Below are 21,237 nucleotides of genomic sequence, written 5' to 3'. Positions count from 1 at the left end.
CAAATATATATATTTAACTATAATTTTTCCTCTGCATATTTGCAATGAATCATCCTCTTTGTAGTACTACAATCGTCATTGGAGTTTTGGAAAGCAAAGCTATAGACTAATCAAAGCTCTGAAAGATTTGCAATACCAATGTGTCATGGAAGTTTGAACTTGAGACAACTGATCTACAAGTTAAGATCGTTCTTCATTAGACTTAGACCCACTGACAATATTAACAATGTGTTTGACAATATTATCAATGAGTTTGACAATATTATCCTCCCTCTTTCTAGACTTCAAGTCTCCTTAAAACCAAAAATAAAAAATAAAACATGTAGCTCTATTAAGAAGAAAACTTAATCACTTGGTGACATCATGATCATGTTTTTTTAACATCAGAATGAATACGAAGTCTTCATAAAAAGGGTAAGGGATATCAAAAGAATAAAAAGTCCTTTCTTCTGTCAACAGAAAGTTACTGGTTTTGCGGTCAATTTGCTCCGCAAAATATTGGCCGCTGATACCGTGACTCTCAACGTTACTTTACCATTATAAGTTTCAACTCTATAATTGATTGAAAAAAGGAAGGAACAAATCCAAGTCTGGTTGCACAAAAGTGGCCCTGATATCATGTCCGAAATTTCCTCTACTTGCAAAGCAAGCATGGTTCTGAATTAATACAATCCAAGATACAAAGTATCATCTGAATTTTGTGACTTTGTCTAGCATTCTTCTTCTTCATCTTGTTCGTCCCACCGCTTCTTTTTTTTAAAATTTATTTATACGGTAGTTATGTTAATTTGCAATACAGGCCACCAACTAACTCTTATTAGTCTAGTCATATTTCTCATTTCTGACTATGTTCAAAGTTCAAATCACATGTATTCGGTTGATTAAAAAAACAAGGCAAATAATTGAGTTACGTATAACAAATAATTAAACTATACTGGGTGAGAAAAAGTCATTGCCGGATCCGTGAAATGTAATGCCAAGAGTCACTAAGAAAATCTAGCAACAGCTGATGTTGCGTTATTGGATTTTCTTCCTCAAGTAAAGATAGTGACATGAAAATTCACATGATTACTGTTCCAAGCGTGACTTAGCTTGACATGATCAATTAGAATTCTTCAAATTTCCATGCTTCTCTCTGAATCTCTGGCATATGTTTCGGCTCCAAAATAATAATAAAAAACAAGTTTGGGACGGCCGTGTGTATTAAATCCCATTCAATCATTCATACTGAGATTAATTATATCTTAGAAAAGTATCACAGGGCATCTTGCAGGTAGGTATGACAAAAGGCGCATATGCCCTTTTACCAAGTTAGCTTTATTCGGTCGGTATTGTGACTAAGTAGCAAACAGTTTATTAGGTTTTTTGTTTTTTCCCAACTGATCCACATCATTGGCAACGGACTATTGGTTCATTGGGGGAAATGTGGGGCCCGGCCTGTTCTACAATAAACTGTTTGCTATAGATATGTCGGACTCCTTGCGTGTATTTGTTGTCTAACAGCAAGCTTTGAGCCTAAGCTTCTCTTCTCTCTATAAATACCAAAATCCCATGCCCCATTTGTGTTAAGCTTATCTAGTATTCCACTTGGGTCTTTCACAAAGATATACAACTATGGGGTTTAGCAACCTTTCTCTATCCATATGCTCCATTGCATTACTCTTAGCTGCTCAAGTCTCCCTAGCCCGAAAAGTCGGTTATGCTCCGAACCCCTCAAACCCCCACCAAGACTTCGTCGACGAACACAACAGAGCTCGAGCAGCAGTCGGCGTCGGTCCAATCCGATGGAACGACACTGTAGCAGCCTACGCTCAGAACTATGCCAACACAAGAATCAGAGGGTGTGACATGGAGCACTCGGGAGGGCCTTACGGCGAAAACTTGGCGGAAGGCTATGGAGAAATGACGGGCGCTCAGGCCGTGAAGTTTTGGGTGACTGAGAGACCAAACTACGACTACGGCTCCAACAAATGTGTTGGGGATGAATGTGGGCATTATACTCAGGTGGTTTGGCGGAACTCGGTTCATCTTGGTTGTGCTAGGGCAAAGTGTGACAACAATTGGGTTTTTGTCATTTGCAGCTACGATCCTCCTGGTAACTATGAGGGCGAGCGTCCCTACTAGAATTGGAAGGCATTTGATCAAGCTGATGAAGTTGAGATGGTGGACTGGAACTTGGAACAGATTGGATGTTGTTGGTTGATGTTAAAGTAGTATTTTGGACTAAATAATGATTGGGTGGAGTTCACGTGAAGGTGGGGTCTCTCTTTTGTAAAACATCATGTGGTGAACAAATGTACTATTGATGTTCGTTTTTACTCTTAAAGAATGTATTGTTCTCTATTGAGAAAAATTTAAAAAAATTCAGCGCTAAGAAAGTTTATATTGAGTACTTATAACTCATTGTATGCGCATTCTGTGGTAATATGCTATTCCTTGATAATGTTTTTTTTTTTTTCCGTAAATTAGATTAGTTTAGACAATCGCTTGTATAATTTTTACTTGTTAAAGACTTTATGATTCAAATTTCATGAACACGAGTTTTTATTATTATCTTGAATTAAATTTTAAAAAAAAAATTCTTACCTTTGGAAAGAAATCTACCTTCTTTTTTGAAACGGGACCAAATTTTATAGAAATATATCAAAATTTTCTACAAGAAGAGTGGCGCCATAGTCTTTACTCACCTTTTAGTAACATCTTCAATTAGAAACTTATCCTTCCGTGAAATTTTTAACAACACAACCATTAATATGCATTTATACTGCCATCTCCAAATGTGTGACACCTTTGGCAAACGGATACAAATCAAACCCAAGAATCCCCAAAAATGGTAATGTAATTGTTTTTGTTTCTTTATTTTCTAACCAAATCCAAGGAATGTCACAGACAGCAATTAATTCTGAGATCTTCTTCTTTACAGTTCAAATTGCCTTAACTCTCTATAAATTTGCCCTAAGATCAACCTCTAATACATCGATCCAAGCCTTCCACAGGACAGAGATACAAATGGGAGCTATCAATAAGCTTTTATTAGGCATATTCTCCATAGCCCTAATCTTAAGCACCCATGTCTCTCAAGCCAGACCCAACAAAGAACCCCACCAGGACTTCATAGATGAACACAACAGAGCTCGAGCTGAGGTTGGTGTTGGTCCAATCAAATGGAACGACACCGTTGCAGCCTACGCCCAGAATTATGCGGATTCGAAGATTGAGACATGTGAAATGGTGCACTCACAGGGCCCATATGGTGAGAACTTGGCTGAAGGCTATGGAGAAATGACCGGCGGGCAGGCTGTGAAGTTTTGGGTGACTGAGAAGCCCAACTACGACTATGCCTCCAACACATGCGTTGGTGATGTCTGTGGGCACTACACTCAGGTGGTTTGGCGCAATTCGACTTATGTGGGTTGTGCTAGGGCTAAGTGCAATAATGGCTGGATGTTTGTGATTTGTAGTTATTATCCTCCTGGAAATTATATAGGAGAGCGTCCTTACTAGATTGTATATGTATAATTGTTGAGTGTCATACTGAAGAAAGTTACATCTCAAAATAATTAATTGGACAAAAGTCACTTTTGATACCTATAGTTTGGCACTTCAACCACTTTTGACCCTGTAGTTTCAAATCCGTCAATTTTGCCATTGTAGTTTCGTATTTGTAGCAATTAAAGGATATGTTAGTATTCTTGTCAATTTCTTTAATGATGCAAGGGGCAATTTCGTTAACCCAAAACTCTTGAGCGTAAAAGCTTGTCTGAAATTCTCCCCATTTCATATTAGGGCTTGAAATTCAACCACTAATCCCAATTTTTTAAGAACCTTAAACCCAAATGACCAATTTCAAACCCTAATATGAAATTATGGGGAGTTTCAGATGAGCTTTTATGATCAAGGATTTTGGGTTGACGAAATTGACCTTTGCACCGTCAAAGAAATTGACAAGAATACTAACTTGTCCTTGAATTGCTACAAATACAAAACTACAAGGTCAAAATTGATGGAATTGAAACTATAGGGTCAAAAGTGGTTGAAGTGTCAAACAACGGAGACCAAACGTAACTTTTAGCCTAATTAATTTAATGTGTTTTGGTTGATAAAAATGAAAGAGAAATATATATGGTGCGTTGATTTGAATTATGTATGGTTGTTCTTATGATTTTTTTGACTCATTAGCTAGCTACAAATTTGATAGGTGTGCAATAGCTCTGATGAGGGTAGAGATTTTGGAGCCGATATTTCTATAAAAAAAGGAAAAAAAAAAGAAAAAAAAAAGTAACAGTTCACTAGTAGAGACACATGTAAATAAAAAAACCATTAAGATTATAAAAAATTGAAGAAAGTGTTTTTATTTTTTATTTTTAGGGTCACTGTAACATTAGAAATCGATGTAAGTGAACAACAAATTTATATCTTATGATATAAATTTTTTTATGCAAGCCATATTGAGGGAGGATGGAATCAAACTTAGGACTTTGAATGCAGAGTAAATGCTTTTAACTATTTGAGTTACAAGTCCTTTGCATCCGATGATATAATATTAATAAATAAACGCACATTATAACATGAGTTTGTTCATAAGAAAAAAAAAACATGAGTGAATTCTTATAAAAAAAGAATATGGCTAAATTAGAAACGTATAGTGGGTGACACCAATAACTAGAGTACGGTGATTTTCTTTCTCAGTTATTTTAGTGAACAAAGGAGATTAGGACCAGAAGACAGGTTTAAACAAGGGAGATTCACTTTATACCCAATATAGGGGCCCAAATTATAAAAATACCCCATATGAAATGGATTTTAGAAATATACCCAAAACTCATTTACAACATACCAAAGAGGCTTTTAACATCTTATAAATTACAAAACTGCCATTAATTTCTTAAAACAAGCCGAACCCCAAAATCTCATAAAAATACCCAAAACACTCAATAGGGCATCAAAGTAATTTAATAATCAATATTAAATTCAATAAGGCAAGTTGTCATTTTTTGGGTTTGTTTATAGAAATTCAATGGTGTAAGGTTTATTTATAATATTAGTGCTAAGAATGAGTATATTACTAAATATGTCTTTAAACAATAGCATATAGACAAATAGGAGAAAGGAGGCCAACTAAGTCATAAGGAAAAACAGACACAACTGAAGGAAAAACAAAAGACATATTACTCAAGACACCCAATAATGTTCTACCCTATTACTTATTCTTTCCATCTTATCCATTAGAAAAAGAAAAAGAAAAAGAAAACTAGTTCACCTGTGTTATAAAATAACCTGGGATATGTGCGATAATTCAGAGCTGCACGTAAAGTAGATGAGACACAGCATTTAACGAGGTTCGGCTATGCTTACGTCCTCGGAGAGCAGCAGCAGTAACTTTTTCACTAAATAAAATAATAGGGCTACAACTTTAGAGTTTACAATATGTAAGGCTCACTGAAGTTTCTCTTTGCTCACTCACCCTATTTCTTCCTTCTCTTCCTCTTCTTTGCCTGACTCTCTTTCCTCTTTTCTTTTTCCTCTTCTCTCTTTCCTCTTATCTTTCCTCCTTTCCCTTTCCTCTTCTCTCTTTCCTCCTTTCTCTTTCTTTCTTTCCGTTTCTCCCTTTCTCTTCTATCTTCTCTTCTTTTTCACTTTGCAGGTTGCCTATTTATAGGCAGATTGGTGCAACCCTCGTGAGTGTGCAGTAAGAAGAAGTTGCCGACAAACTCTACCAAAAGTCTCTAAATGAATAGTTAGTGGGCTCCACACAAAAACTTTACAACACTCCCCCTTGGAGACCACAAATAATATGTCAGTTGCTTCATCAGACTTTGCTTGGAGAAAACCTAGTGAGGTAGAAAACTGATGGAAGGAAGAAAGAAGAGTACAACAATCTGTATAGCATACTTCTGGATGCTCCCCCTGATTAATATCTCCCCCTGATGTCTTCATGACTATCTTTTGGAGTGAGAATCTTTCGGAGTGAGTGAATGATGTAGCCACCAACAATTCATATAGTAAATATATTTCCAGTGAGCTATCTCTATGTAAATCATAAAATTTTTTAGAGTCCACGTTTCCAACAAAACTTGGGCTATTTGTAAGTTCACTTGAAAGTATATGCCCGTACATGGTGTTATGCGGAAATAGCATCAAATATACCTCACATCATCCCAAAATGATGGTGATGGAGTTGAGCCTTATCTGAAAAATATGATGTCCGGTCCAATATACTTCCGGAAAATCCTTAAAGTGTCCAACGGATAATCCTCATAAAAATGCTTCAATACTTTCTTAGTATAAGCAAGAATCTCGTTGGCATAATGCTCGATCTTTAAGTCGAGACAAATATTTCTGGAACTCTTGAGAAGCTTTAATGTGTTGCAAACACATTATAATCAATGTACTCACTGAGGCAATTTATGCACATTAACATTGAGTACAGATTTTGTGCTTCAGGCACATGTCATTCAGGGACTTGCTTCATGCAATTTCAATCCTTTCAAGGATTTTGTTTAAAGGGATTAAACTTTATGACACATTATATAGCTTTAACCTAGCTATTTATACATCTTTAGGAAATCGCTTCTGGCAATATGCTCCGTGCCTTTAATAACCTTTAAAGATAACATGTTGGTCTCCGTAAATGTGCAATAAGGGGGCACAATTGAATTTGTAAATATGGAGAAAACCCAACATTCCTTGTTTATGCCAAAAACATTGTGTCATACAAAGTAGGTATATTCCCTTTTATTCCGAACACCCAAGTATAACTTTCAGTATTAACAAATTTTGGGGTTCGTACTGTGGGTTTGTTCTTTCACGTTCATTCTCATCTATAATGGAATTGCCTCATTCCATTTTGGCCAATGATATTGTCGACATTTAATAATTGAACGTGGTTCCAATCAACACAGCCCATTGATGATTTGAGTAGCTACTCCAAAATCAAAATTTGTCATTCATCAATTCATGATCCCACCATTCTCATGTGCATGCGCATACATCAATTATAAGCATTTCTTTGCTTTTGGGTACCCAAGCCACTGCAGGGGGCTTTTATTATGTGAGAATGTGGATTATAACCTCCAATGGAGCGTTATTTTATAGTAGGGCGTGGATAATCTCCATTTAGGGAGTTGGAACATTTAGAACCCATATATCTGTCATGCTGCAGGCATGCCACAGATTAATACATACATGTCAATTAATTTCTGGGACTTTAACCCATACAATTTGCTACGCATTAGGCGTGCACAATATCAATATTGACATGTCAAAGGATTGTCCTTTCGGGACTTCAATCCACATCATTTGCTACGCAACAGGCGTGCATCATATTGATCACTGCTATACCCATATTTTGTTCTTATGGGACTTTAATATGTGCAGTGTATTATCAATGTATCCAACTTGCAATCTGTAAAATTTGCATTAATAATTCATGGATACATACAAGCCATTCTTTTGGAACGGACTTATCTCCCCATTTGGTTACCTTTCAAGATAAAATATCAAATAAGTATATAAGCATAAAATAACACAAGTATTGCTTACATCCTTAGGTGGGAGAAACTTTTCTCAAGTATCATTCAAGCTCGTATCGGCCCAGTAAATATAATGTAGTGCTTGATGATCTAGTTATATCCTGCAAAAGCAAAAAATCACAATTCTTTTCTCTGTCAAAAACAAATAACCCTCAGAGTTAGGATCACTTCATGGATTCTTTCTTCAGATGTTCATTCTAAAGAAATAAAATCTCTTATGAACAGAGAGTTATAAAAAGAAAAAAAAGATACAAAAATTGTGATATTGATTGCAAGGTAAGGTAAGCAATCAAGGAAGGAAGCTGGTGGGAGCAAACAACAAGCTCTCATTTCTCCTAGTCTAGAAGGACCTCAGGAGATTAGAGCATAAGGTCGCCTTCACAGTTCCCTGATGTAGCGGAAACGTGATCAGGGATAGTCTTGCTTCCTGAATGGATGATCAGAGATAGTCTTGCTTCTCGGGCATATTGAGTGCTTACTGATAAGAAAAACAAGTAGATATCGCATCACTAGGTATGGAGAAAACTGGATGTCTTCTGCAAAGAAAATTTCGTTAGTAACACATTTATACACAAATACAATGAATAGGTAGAACCGGTGAATTTCAAATTAACCATAGGAAAAATTGCGAGATTCTCGGGATACTTTTGAAAAAGTAGCTCCGTGAAATCCGTAAAGCAAGATCGGCTTTGAAAATAATACTTGAAAGCGCCGAAAGTGCCGACAGGCATTATCAGAGGCCACGTGAAGTTTTGGACTCTTGTGAAAGAAAAAGATAATATGGGGATTCGAGAAGATATTGGAATCCTGAAAAGTTGCCACATTTTCGTCTATAGATATTGCCTTTGCAAAACTTGATTGAGCAACTGCGTTTCAACTCAACTTCCTTCATTTTCTGAAACTTTAGTTTTTGTAAGACTTTCTTTGAAACCTTCTTAAAATGGCTTCCTCTTCTTCCTGCCCAAATTATTTCAATTTAAATGATGCTCCCACAACAACCAATGACGCCAAAGTTTGGCGTCCATCCTTTGTATCCCAAAATCGTCATCTCACAGTTGATGATTCTGTGATGATGAATGATGCTACTGCTGTCATAGTAGCTAGGAATTTCATTCCTCCAATGGATGAAATATTGTTAACAGGGAGGTCTGAGGAAGAGGCTATTGATGACTCAATGGCTTTTAGCATTCAGAGTGCTGCTTCTGTTTCTAACATGGCTGATCGTTTGCGTGCTAGAGCAACCGAGGTTCAGAAGCTAACAACTGAAAATTCGTCTCTTCAAAGAATGCTTCATGAGTCTCAACAGGAGGTTGAGAAACTTAAAGGAGAGAATAATTCCTTGTTGAAACTGGTGAGTTCGTACTCTGTTGATACACTGAGAAAGCTAGACATGCTGCAGGTCTCAAATGAAAGAATTTTGGGAGACCATGAGAGGCTCATGGCTAAGCTTAAGAGGCGCCGTCCTCTTCCTTCAGAGGCTTTCAGAACATAATGTAATTTTATAGATTTTACAGGGCCTGCACCTTCATTGCAGGTGGAAAAAATCTATCTGTTATATGTTCCTTTCCTGTTATAATAATTGCGCACATTCTTAAACTTGCACATGTGGTTTTTACGTCTTTTCAAAATGACGGTTTGGAACCTTGTGCCTTATAGGTTCAAATAACCACATTGACTCTCCCAAATTTCATATTTCAACGCATGGTAGCCCGGAACTTTTGGCCTGGGCTAAACACAAACTCAGAATTTATTTGCCCTTTTCAAATGGACATGAAATATAAATTGAGTAAAAGCCATGATAATATCGCAATATAGTAGTGAAGAGCATTAACTACTATATACCCACAACTTCAAGTTCAGGATCTCTCATATATTTGGATCCATGGGCTTCCGGCCCAGATATAACAAAATATGTGGGGAGCCTCAATTCATTATTTGAGGTTTATATTGATATTATCCATTTCACGGTGTATTCTTAACAACCGGAATTCACAAAATATATTTCTTCCTTGAGGTGTCGATTATAACAAAATCGAACTTTATTAAATTCATCATTCTCTTATGCCAAAGAAATATGTGGTGTACCACAATTTGCAATAATACCTCAAGGGTTGTCCATTTAATTGTTGGAACTTTAGGTTCTCAACACTGTTAGATTTTGAACTTCAGGCCAAAATCACATATTCTCATGGTATGGACATTTTTACAATTTTCTGTACATATTTCGGGACTTCAAGCCCTTACATAATTGTCCATATTTTGAGGAACTTCTGGCATCTCATTTAATTGCTCATCCATGAGTTTAAGGAACTGCAGGTTCCCTTTTGTATATAGTGACGGTTTACCCAAAATGGTTAATATTTATGCATACGTCACTATTCATGTGAATAGTACTATTCATCAAGTCATGAATACATATCTATTCATGTGTGCAGTACATTTGCCAGTACAGTTATTATTCATGTGTACGGCACTTTTAACCAATACGGTACTGTTACATCATTAAGGAACTCTAGGTCCTTATTTACATGTCAAGGATCAAGGATCTTCAAGTCCGATCTCTTGTTTACAAGTATAGTACCGGAGAGACTGCCAGCTCTCATATTAATATCATCATCAAGGATCTTCAAGTCCTGATGTAATTGTATGATGAGGATCAAGGAACTTCTGGTCCTGATCTGCATACTGTAAAAACTCATCATACAGCACAATTAATCCATAAAATAAATTACTGGTAAATAAATTACTGGTATGGACGATAAACCCGCACCATACTTTAAATAAATGTAAATGTGCGATAAAATAAATTCATAAATTAAATTGCTTGCTGTATGGACGTTAATCCCGCACCATACCTTAAATAAAATTAAATGTGCGGTAAAGTAAATTCATAAATTAAATTGCTTGCTGTATGGACGTTAATCCCGCACCATACCTTAAATAAAATTAAATGTGCGGTAAAGTAAATTCATAAAGTATGAGGGTTAATTCCACATCATACTTTAAATAAAATTAAATGTGCGGTAAAGTAAACATAAAGTATGAGGGTTAATTTCATACTTTAAGTAAAAGTAAATGTGCGATAAAGTAAACGTGCTTGTATGGGCACTAATTCTGCTCCATACATTTAAATAAAAATAAAGGCGTGGACGATAAACCCGCACCACCCTTTTAAATAGATACTGTTGTATGGGTAATAAACCTACACCATACCATAAATAAAATAAATGTGGGGATAAAAACCTCCACCTAATATATATGAAGTGCATAATATATCATATATTGTGGGCAATATAACTACGCCACTATTCAAGATATAATAGATGGGTTTTAAGATCACACCATCATTTTATTGCAATAATTTGTGTTATAACGCGATGGATAAAAAATTACACCACCATAAAATAACAGGACAGATTAAACAATATAGAAATTACAAATTACGTCACAAAGAAGTAAATTAAACAAGCATGGATTAAACAACATAGAAATTGTGAGAACACAAAAAAGAAAGTTGGCATGTCGTTGTAGTAGTAAAGTGAGAGTAGACATATGACAGAGAGGAGACAGAGAAATAACCACATAGTGTTGAGTTGAAAAATTTCAAAAATAAAAGGAGAGACTATCGTGCTGATAACGTGTTATAAAATAACCTGGGATATGTGCGATAATTCAGAGCTGCACGTAAAGTAGATGAGACACAGCATTTAACGAGGTTCGGCTATACCTACGTCCTCGGAGAGCAGCAGCAGTAACTTTTTCACTAAATAAAATAATAGGGCTACAACTTTAGAGTTTACAATATGTAAGGCTCACTGAAGTTTCTCTCTGCTCACTCACCCTATTTCTTCCTTCTCTTCCTCTTCTCTGCTTGACTCTCTTTCCTCTTTTCTTTTTCCTCTTCTCTTTCCTCTTCTCTCTTTCCTCCTTTCTCTTTCTTTCTTTCTGTTTCTCCCTTTCTCTTCTATCTTCTCTTCCTTTTCACTTTGCAGGTTGCCTATTTATAGGCAGATTGGTGCAACTCTCGTGAGTGTGCAGTAAGAAGAAGTTGCCGACAAACTCTACCAAAAGTCTCTAAATGAATAGTTAGTGGGCTCCACACAAAAACTTTACAACAACCTGAAAAGAAGAAAAGAAAAGAAGAATAGAAAAGAAGAACTTACTTTTTTGAGGGGGAACAAAAGAAAAGGAAACTCACCAAAGAAATTGTCTTCCCTCCTTATTGTGAGTAAAACTTGCTGTGGACGCATTCCAAGCACAAAAGATGTGACACCACAAATTTCTATGGATCTCTTCTTTCTTTTCTTTATTTGGCCCCTCCTCTACGGCAATCTATAGAATCCAAAAAAATAATATTCAGCCCTCCATTTTTAAGGGCCTATTTTCGAAGACCCTCTTTGCGGACACAAACTTGCCTGTGTCTCGATAAATATGCACAATCCCATGCCCCCTTTCAATCAACATCTAACAATCCAACCTTCTCTACTACAAAGAAAAGACCTTAAACTTCTCATACCAAGAAACAAAAATGGTGTTCAACACGAAGCTTCTTTTGGCCATCTACTGCGTCGCACTGGTCTTCACTTTTGTCTCTGCAAACATTTCCGAAGAAGAGATCGATGGCTTCGTTGAGGAGCACAACAAGGCTCGTAAAGAGGTCGGCAACAAACCCCTCAAGTGGAACACGACCTTGGCCCAGTATGCCCAAGAATATGCGGATAAAAGAGTTGGCGACTGCGCCATGGAGCACTCGATGGGGCGTTGGGGTGAGAACTTGGCCTCTGGTGACGGCATGAGCGGCGCAGCTGCCACCAAGTATTGGGTCACCGAGAAGGAGTTCTATGACGAAAAGTCCAACAAATGCGTCAAAGACGAATGTGGTCACTACCTTGCTGTGGTATGGGGCAAAACCACCGAGGTCGGATGTGGCATTTCAAAGTGCAACAATGGACAGAACTATGTGGTTTGCAGCTACGATCCTATGTACCAGCCCGAGGACGAGCGCCCCTACTAGACAATGTATGTATGCTTGCCTGCGCACAAGCACACCTACACTGTGCCTGTTGAGAAGTCCTATGTTTTTTTTCTTTTGCGAAATTAGAAAAATAAAATGTAATGGGTGTATACAAATACTTTCCCACACCCACAACATTCCTGTACGTGACTAGCACTTGACACGATATTGTGAAAGGTTACAAGAGAATGAATAATAAAAAAAATGGAAAAGAATAATATAATTTCATTTTTGTAAAATCTAACCGAAATATTATCTCATTCTCGTTATGTTTTTTTTTTTTGATGGTCAATCTCTCTCTTTCTGAAATATTATCTCATTACCTCATCCTTTCATTTTTGGATCAAAACCCATAGTCAAGATTGTGGTTGCAGTAATTAAAGGTAGGAACTTGGATTGCTTATGTCATTATAGATTTTGAAAATTTGAATGTTTTCATTGTTGTAATTATAATTCACAAATTATATCTCTGTTTATTTTTCATCTTAAGTGAGGAAAGATTCGAATTTGAGGCTTCTTACCTCGGAAAGAAAAATACAACTAGATAAAAATCTAATTGATTTATCCAAAATTTTAATAAAGGACTAATTATCCATTACTTTGTTAAGAAACTTAAGGCTAAATAACCGTACATATTTTCTTTTGAGTGCTGCTATTTCCACCTCTCTGTCCTATTTGAAGGAAGTTGAGATTTCACCCTAAAACTAATTTGCAATGAGGAGAGTAACCCAAATCCTTATAAGCCCTTGCAAGGTTTTTTAACTTTCAAATGTGAGACTTTTTACCTTCACATTCTCGCACTCCTCCACTGTGTGGTGAATTTTCAAGCCTAACACGTGGACAACACATTTTGGGTGACATGGAGCACATGTGGCCATTGGACTTTGGCACATGGTCAACCTGCTCTGATTCCATGAAGAAAGTTGAGGTTCCATGACAGGACCCGATCCTAATTCCACTTTGGAATTCGGGCCGGACCCTGTGCGTGTCCGACACCTGGCGAATGTCGGGCACAAATGACCTTTTTACCCTTCCTGTTACAACTACGAATAAAACTTTCCTTAGACTCCTTCCGAAAATTCGGCAGAGTCTCCCCTGTAATTTGTCCAATCCCAAAAATTTTCACCTGTTAAACAAGCAACAAACTTCACACCAACTGCCAGAATAAAGCAAATAAACATTTCTCAACTCTGGTTCTCAATTCCAACTAGATATCAGAGCAATTACTACAAATGTACAAAACTTTAAGTACTTTACAACAAAACCCTACGTTTGGCGAGTGGTGCGGGAACTAGAAGTGGCCCGTGGTGGATTCATTCGCACTTCTATGGTCTGAGGGCGAAAAACAGTTTGAAAGTGTGAGTGGACAAAAATAATGTTCTTAAAACAAGATATAACATAATAACCCCCGTTGTAAACAGATATGTAAATCTATGGTTCAACTGTATTTAACACAAGGTATTCAAATAAACATGTATAAATATAAATATATATATATATATATATTCGTATAACTGAACAAATATATGGAGATATAAAACATGCACGAATATCAAGAAACTGATATAAAATGACCGAAAGCAATAATGATATAAAAATACTGAAATTCTTTTAAAACTACCACCTAGGTGTACCCCTGTAAAATCCGTCAACTCCTCTGGCAGGTCTCGGCGACACACAGTTTATCCGAGCCGCAAACTGGCATGATTCAGGGAACTATGGTCAGCCTGATCCGCCGGTAGGTCTCGATGACACAAAGTCGACTCGAGCCGCTCTGGCAGGATGTAGGGGACCGCAGTCAGCCTGATCCGCAATCCTGACAGGTCTCGGGGACACGAAGTCAGCTGAGCCGCAAATCCTGACAGGTCTCGGGACACCAAGTCTGCCGAGCAGCAAATCCTGGCACTCACGATCCGAGCGTCCCCGAAACTCGTTAGGCGATGTCAAGTGCACTGACAGAACTGTAAATAGACTGGATGTCCGTAGAGATCGGTCCATCTGAGGGTAATCACCAAAATCGGGTACATGGTGGTCTTAAACTAATTTACTATAGGAAAGGCTGATAAATAACTGTAATCTCAATTATACAGCTGTTTCTGTTATATAAATCTCAAAGTCTGCTGTTTATATAACTTTAACATGTTCAACTAAGCAGTATAGAAATAAAGATAGTTTACGATACAATTCAAGCTCGGAATAATATGCAATAATACTTATTCAAGATCAAATATTAAATTAAATTATAAAAATCGTTTAGAAAAGAAAAGTTCACTCACTGATGGTCTGAGCTAGCTGGACCTTTTGAAGGTCCCTCCTGTGGGTCGGTCAGGCCTTTAGTGCCTGATTAACCATGAATAATAAATTAATAAAACTGCTTAACAAAAGAATTAAATTAAACACCCTGCCCCCAGCTCCTAGAAATGCGTGCACTCATTTTAAAGTCACTTCTATGCCCACTTTAGCTTTTCAGACAATTAGAACAGCATTAAAAGACCCGAAGCTTTACTAAGCGATAAACTGCCAGACCGACCGATCCGGAACCCCGTGGGGTCCACGATCTCCGATGGCCAATCTGGGATTCTCTAAAGGTTCCTCATAGAGAAAGACCCATGTTCTTCGAGTTTGGTCCGAAACGGAAGGTCGGTTTAGCCAAAATCGCGTTATCGCTTAAAATCCAACCCTAGTTCCAGGGTTCGCGATTTCGGAGTATCCGGGACTCTGATTCGCAATCCGTCGAATCCTACACGATCCTGAAATCATGTAGAACGACATATCTGAATTTGGGTACGATCCAACGGCTCGACGATACTACACCTAAGGATAGCGCAATATGGAAAATCCGTTCGGGGCTCAAACGGACTCCAAATCGAGATCCGCAAAATCCTACGCGCTCTTGACAACATAAGGATCGCAAAACTACACAGAGTCACTTCACTATCCTCACCCACACGCGCCGGCAGTTTGGGTGTCCAAAGCAATAACGGCTCGCCGGAAAAACTCAAAACCGAGACTCCAAACTCCTATCCTAGGGAAAACACCCCGTTTGGAGTCACTTTTGTTCTTGGACATACCCCATAAAGTGGCCGAAAATGGCCGATGACGGCGGCCGAAGTTCGGCCGATTTTCAATTCGAAAATCGAGTATTCTACAGCTAAAATCGATCAAAACCCAGCCAACCATCAGTTAGAGCACGAAAAATAGGTGAGAATCCATACCTTACTCGAACTATTTGGGTGAGAAACGAAGGAGAATGAGAGGAGAGAAGTTTTGTCCAAAACCGGCGGTTTTTCACTCAATTGCGGCGACTGGTGAACGGGGAGCGGCGGGGAAAGGCTGGGACGTGACGGCTGGGGCGTGGCGGTCAGGTTGGTACCGGCGGCGTGAGTCGCCGTGCCCTGTGGTGGCGGCGGGCTTGATCGGAAGGGAGGAGGGGCGCGGGCTGCGCGCGACGGGAGGAGAGATAGAGAGAGAGAGGAGAGAGAACTGAGGAGAGAGAAAGGAGAAAAGGGATAAAAATCTGACTTTTTCTAAATTACCGTTTCGCCCTTCGCGGTATTTTGACCGTATTTTCTTCCTTACAACTCCGATTCGAGTCTACTCCGTGTCTACGGACTCTTTTCGTCGTGCTCTATGCAACGGCGTAAGAGGAATTGTCAAATTCCTTCTCGGTCAAAAAGTCAACTTTTTTATTAATTAATGCGAGGGCAAAATCGTCTTTTTATTAGAATAAATTAATACTAATTTTTAGATATTTTGTTTTGGGTTATTACATTCCACCCCAAAACTAATTGGAAATGGAGAGAGTAACCTAACTCCTTATAAGCCATTGCAAAGTTTTCTAACTTTCCAATGTGAGGCTTTTTACCTTCACATTCTGACACTATTTCCCCACCCACCTAATCTTCCCTCCCACCATGTAAATTTGATAAAACACAATCCTATCTTTTCACCCACTATTATTCCTAAAATACCGTAGCCCACTATTATTTAAAAAAATGAGAATTAAAAAAAACGAGTAAGAGCACTTCCAGTGCTAAGTCCAACCCTGTCAAAAGGTTGCCCAGGCCAAAAAATGCTCCTGAAGCTGTATAAAACAACACAGGCAAGGCGTGGACTCAAAGAAGCCTGGCAAGTAAGAACAACCCGACCTGTTGCCTAAAAAAAATTCTGAAAAATTACAAAAGATTGAGAATATATTTTTTTTTATACATACCTAGAATTTTTTTTATATTATTAATCTCATACATATAAATTAAATTAATCTTAAATGAATAGAAATTGTCCTTCGATAAATTAAATTAATCTTAAATGAATAGCAATTGTCCTTCGATGACCGTGGCAATGGATGAAAAAGCAACAAAAAAATTGCTAGAGCAGATACTATTCACGTGAAGAGTAATTGCCCTTGTCACCCCTAGACTTTTGCCATGATATATGGGTGAAAGTGCTCTAAGAAAAAAAAATCCAGATAACTATGAGGGCGAGCGTCCCTACTAGAATTGGAAGGCATTTGATCAAGCTGATGAAGTTGAGATGGTGGACTGGAACTTGGAATAGATTGGATGTTGTCGGTTGATGTTAAAGTAGTATTTTGGACTAAATAATGATTGGGTGGAGTTCACGTGAAGGTGGGATCTCTCTTTTGTAAAACATCATGTGGTGAACAAATGTACTATCGATGTTCGTTTTTACTCTTAAAGAATTCAGCGCTAAGAACGTTTAGTACTTATAACTCATTGTATGCTCATTCCGTGGTAGTATGCTAATGTGTCGTCGTCACTTTCCTTGTTGATGTTTCTTTTTCGTAAAGTAGATTAATTTAGACAATTGTTTGTATAATTTTTACTTCATGATTCAAATTTCAGGAACGGAGTTTTTTATTTTTATAATCTTGAATTAAAAAAATTTAAAAAAGGTCTTACCTTTGGAAAGAAATCTACCTTTTTTTTTTTGGTTTGAAACGGGACCAAATTTTATAGAAATATATCAAAATTTTCTACTAGAAGAGTAGAACCATAGTCTTTGTTGACGCAAGTCTCTTAATTAATCAAGGAGATTTATTTCCTTGATTAAATAAGGGATTTACTTTTTTATTTTATATAATTGACACATGATTGTATAATTACGAGATAGTATTCTACTTGATTACTGTATCTATTTCTTGTAAAGCACTCATGTAAACTCCTATATATACCTCTTTATGCAGAAGAATAAAACTTAACCTAAAGTATTCAAACCATATTTATATTTTAGCATAGTATCAGAGCAATCGATCCTAAGTTGTCTCTAAACCTTTACATCAAATTTCTCATATTCAAATCCAAAACCCTAAATCAAATTCCTCATATTTAAATTCCCGAAATCCAAATCCCTCAAATCTAAAGTCCTCAAATCCTCTTATCAACATCCCTAAACACATACATCTCAAATCCAATTTCGACATCAAATTCACACATCAAATTCCTCCAAACAAATTCCTCACATACTCATATCACATATTACTTCCACTGCGATGTTAGGACCCCCTACTATTTTCTCCTTTATTGCAGACTCACAGAAGCATGAGGTCACTCCTGCTGACTCGGCTACTCGGACTCGTGCTTCTATCGCACCACCAAAGGTTCTACTTTTCATATGTCCTCTAAAAAATCAACAAACTCGGGTGCTACGGATCACATGACATTTGATCCTGGGCAACTTATTAGTCGCAAATCCTCCACTCTGTCGGTGGTGTCTAATGCTAATGGTACCCCCTCCCCTGTGGTTGAGGAGGGCTTTCTATCTCTCTTTACTTCCCTACATCTGGATTCTGTATTGATTGTTCCATCTTTGGACCATAACTTGTTGTCTGTTGCACAACTTACTACTACTTTGGGTGTACTGTAACATTTTGGCTGAATCATTGTGTTTTTCAGTACATCTTCGTGGGAAAGACGATTGGTTGTGGTACTTGACGGGGCAAACTCTACTACTAGAATGGGCACCGTATGGTGAGAACAAGGTTGGTCAAGCTTTCACAACGATTGGAACTTGTTCTAAAGAGGAGAGAGGTAAAGTTTGGTTATGGCATAAACGTCTTGTGCATGTCTTGTTCGGTTATCATAAGAAGTTGTTTCCATCATTATTTTACAGTCTTGATGTTTCTAGCTTCCAGTGTGATATGTGTGAATTGGCTAAGAGCCATCGTGTCCCGTTCCCATTAAATTCAAATAAGAGTTTAGTTCCATTTTCTCTTGTTCATTCTGATGTTTGTGGACCTGACAAAATTGCCACCCCGGCAGGAGCTCGATGGTTTGTTACGTTTGTAGATGATTGCACAAGCATGACTTAGGTTTCCATTCTCAAAACTAAAGGGGAAGTCAGTTCCAAGTTTCAACGGTTCCAACAAATGGTGGGGACTCAGTTTCATGCCATAATTCATGTTCTTAGTTATGAGAATGACGGAGAATTTCTCAACCATGCTCTTAACCAGTTCTTACAAGATCATGACATCATACATCAACGCTCATGCCCCTACACTTCTCAACAGAATGAAGTGGTTGAAAGAAAGAACATACAATTATTAGAAGTAGTTCGTGCCTCTCTCTTTGGTGCCAATATGCCACGATCTTTTTGGGGCGAAGCTATCGTCTCTGTGGCATACCTCATCAATCAAATTCCCTCTAGTATCCTAAATTTCCAAACACCACTTCAAACACTACCATATCCAAATACCTCCCACCCCAAACCTGGAACACCGAATTTCGGCTATGTTGTATTTGTCCACTTATATGATCACCAACGAAGCAAATTTTGGATCACCGAGCTTAAAAGTGTGGTTTCATTGGCTATGCACCTCATAAGAAAAGATACTAGTGTTATCATCCTCCTAGTTAGAAGGTCTATACCTCTATGGATGTTGTGTTTCGGGAACATGTTTTATATTTTTCAGCAGCACAAGAGGAGAATCGAGAATCCACCCCTCCTCAAATTTTTGATTTTTTTCCACAGGATGTCACTCAGCTTCAAAACGACTGGTCGCCAGTGGAAAGCGACCGGTCGCCCCCCTTAGTTCTTCAAACATGGAAAACATGCTTCAAAACGATCGGTCGCCAATAGACAGCGACTGATTGCCAATAGACAGCGACCGATTGGGAATAGACAGCGATTGGTCGCCAGAGGAAAATAATAAGTTGTCTCCACACTATCAAACTCAGGAGGAGAAAATTGAACCGTTTTATAAGTTTTTGCCCCCACAATCACCTGCTGAGAAAGTCATTTAAGTAACATCTTTCCCTCAAACTCATAACACTGATGAAATATCCCATGATAATTTGATTTCAGAAGGCACAGAGTCTATTTATCAGCTTCTAGAAAGAAAGAAGCACTACAAGGATAATCCCTTTTAGTGACGAAACAAGATGGTCACTATAACACCAAATTTAATCGCCAAATATAAGTAGCGACGAATATTTTTGGTCTCTAAGGTCGTCGTTGAAAGCTCCGGGCTAAAGATACCGTGCGACGAAACAAAATTTTGTCGCTGAAATATTTTAGCGACTAAATTTGTCTTCACTACACAGCTCCAAGTTGGTTGCCATCGAGAGTGAGTTGCTGCCAAAATACCAAAAATTCCCGCGAACATGGAATTATTTGGAGACGAAATAAATGTTTGGTCGCCTGAACATTTCAGCGATGAATGTTATGGTCGTGAACGATGTAGTTTATTTGTCGCATATGTTAGTTGGTTTGGTTATTTTCAGAATGGGCGACGAAATAGATTGGTCGCCAAAACTAAAGATGTGCAATAGCTTTGATGAGGGCAGAGATTGTGGAGCCGATATTTCTATAAAAAAAGAAAAAGAAAAAAAAGTAACAGTTCACTAGTAGAGACACAAGTAACTCAAAAAACCATTAAGATTATAAAAAATTGAAGAAATTTTTTTGTTTTTGGTCACTGTAACATTAGAAATTGATGTAAGTGGACAACAAATTTATATCTTATGATATTATTATTTTTATTTATACAAGTCATATTGAGGGAGGGTCGAATCGAACTTAGGACCTCTTAACTGTTTGAGTTACAAATCCTTGCATCCGATAATATAATATTAATAAATAAACGCATGTTATAACATGAGTATGGTGATTTTATTTATCAGTTTTTTTAGTGAACAAAGGGGATTAGGACCAGAAGACAGGTTTAAACAATAGCGTATAGACGCATAGGAGAAAGGAGGCCAACTAAGTCATGAGGAAAAACAGACACAACTGAAGGAAAAACAAAAGACATATTACTCAAGACACCCAATAATGTTCTACCCTGTTACTTCTTCTTTCAATCTTATCCATTAGAAAAAGGAAAATAAAGAAAAAAAAAAAAACTAGTTCAGCTGAAAAGAAGAAAAGAAAAGAAGAACAGAAAAGAAGAACTTACTTTTTTAAGGGAAAAAAAACAAGAAGGAAACTCACCAAAGAAATTGTCTTCCCTCCTTATTGTGAGTAAAACTTGGTGTGGACGCATTCCAAGCCCAAAAGATTTGACACCACAAATTTCTATGGATCTTTTCTTTCTTTTCTTTATTTGGCCCCTCCTCTATGGCAATCTATAGAATCCAAAAAAATAATATTCAGCCCTCCCATTTTTAAGGGCCTATTTTCGAAGACCCCCTTTGCGGACACAAACTTGCCTGTGTCTCTATAAATATGCAC

At 37.6% G+C, this 21,237-nt stretch overlaps 3 protein-coding genes across 3 annotated transcripts; all 3 read left to right on the top strand.

The window, feature by feature from the left end:
• The first annotated feature begins 1,595 nt into the window (after window positions 1-1,595).
• On the top strand, window positions 1,596-2,345 carry LOC117637648 (pathogenesis-related leaf protein 4-like). The gene has a single exon (XM_034372584.1). It carries the CDS (start codon window positions 1,615-1,617, stop codon window positions 2,122-2,124), a length of 510 nt encoding a protein of 169 aa, XP_034228475.1. The 5' UTR covers window positions 1,596-1,614; the 3' UTR covers window positions 2,125-2,345.
• Window positions 2,346-3,009: 664 nt separating this feature from the next.
• LOC117637815 (basic form of pathogenesis-related protein 1-like) lies at window positions 3,010-3,504 on the top strand. The gene has a single exon (XM_034372838.1). The coding sequence runs from the start codon at window positions 3,010-3,012 to the stop codon at window positions 3,502-3,504; it is 495 nt and encodes a 164-aa protein (XP_034228729.1).
• Window positions 3,505-11,975: 8,471 nt separating this feature from the next.
• LOC117637388 (basic form of pathogenesis-related protein 1-like) lies at window positions 11,976-12,778 on the top strand. Its single transcript, XM_034372267.1, has one exon. The coding sequence runs from the start codon at window positions 12,061-12,063 to the stop codon at window positions 12,544-12,546; it is 486 nt and encodes a 161-aa protein (XP_034228158.1). The 5' UTR covers window positions 11,976-12,060; the 3' UTR covers window positions 12,547-12,778.
• Window positions 12,779-21,237: the final 8,459 nt, after the last annotated feature.

Source organism: Prunus dulcis, chromosome 8 (assembly GCF_902201215.1).
Source record: "Prunus dulcis chromosome 8, ALMONDv2, whole genome shotgun sequence".
Lineage (NCBI taxonomy): Eukaryota > Viridiplantae > Streptophyta > Magnoliopsida > Rosales > Rosaceae > Prunus > Prunus dulcis.
The sequence above is the reverse complement of the archived record's forward strand: the minus strand, read 5'-3'. Positions and strand labels throughout refer to the sequence as shown.

Coding starts and splice junctions, on each gene's coding strand:
- LOC117637648 (XM_034372584.1), top strand. CDS start 1,615: ATGGGGTTTAGCAACCTTTCTCTATCCATATGCTCCATTGCATTACTC.
- LOC117637815 (XM_034372838.1), top strand. CDS start 3,010: ATGGGAGCTATCAATAAGCTTTTATTAGGCATATTCTCCATAGCCCTA.
- LOC117637388 (XM_034372267.1), top strand. CDS start 12,061: ATGGTGTTCAACACGAAGCTTCTTTTGGCCATCTACTGCGTCGCACTG.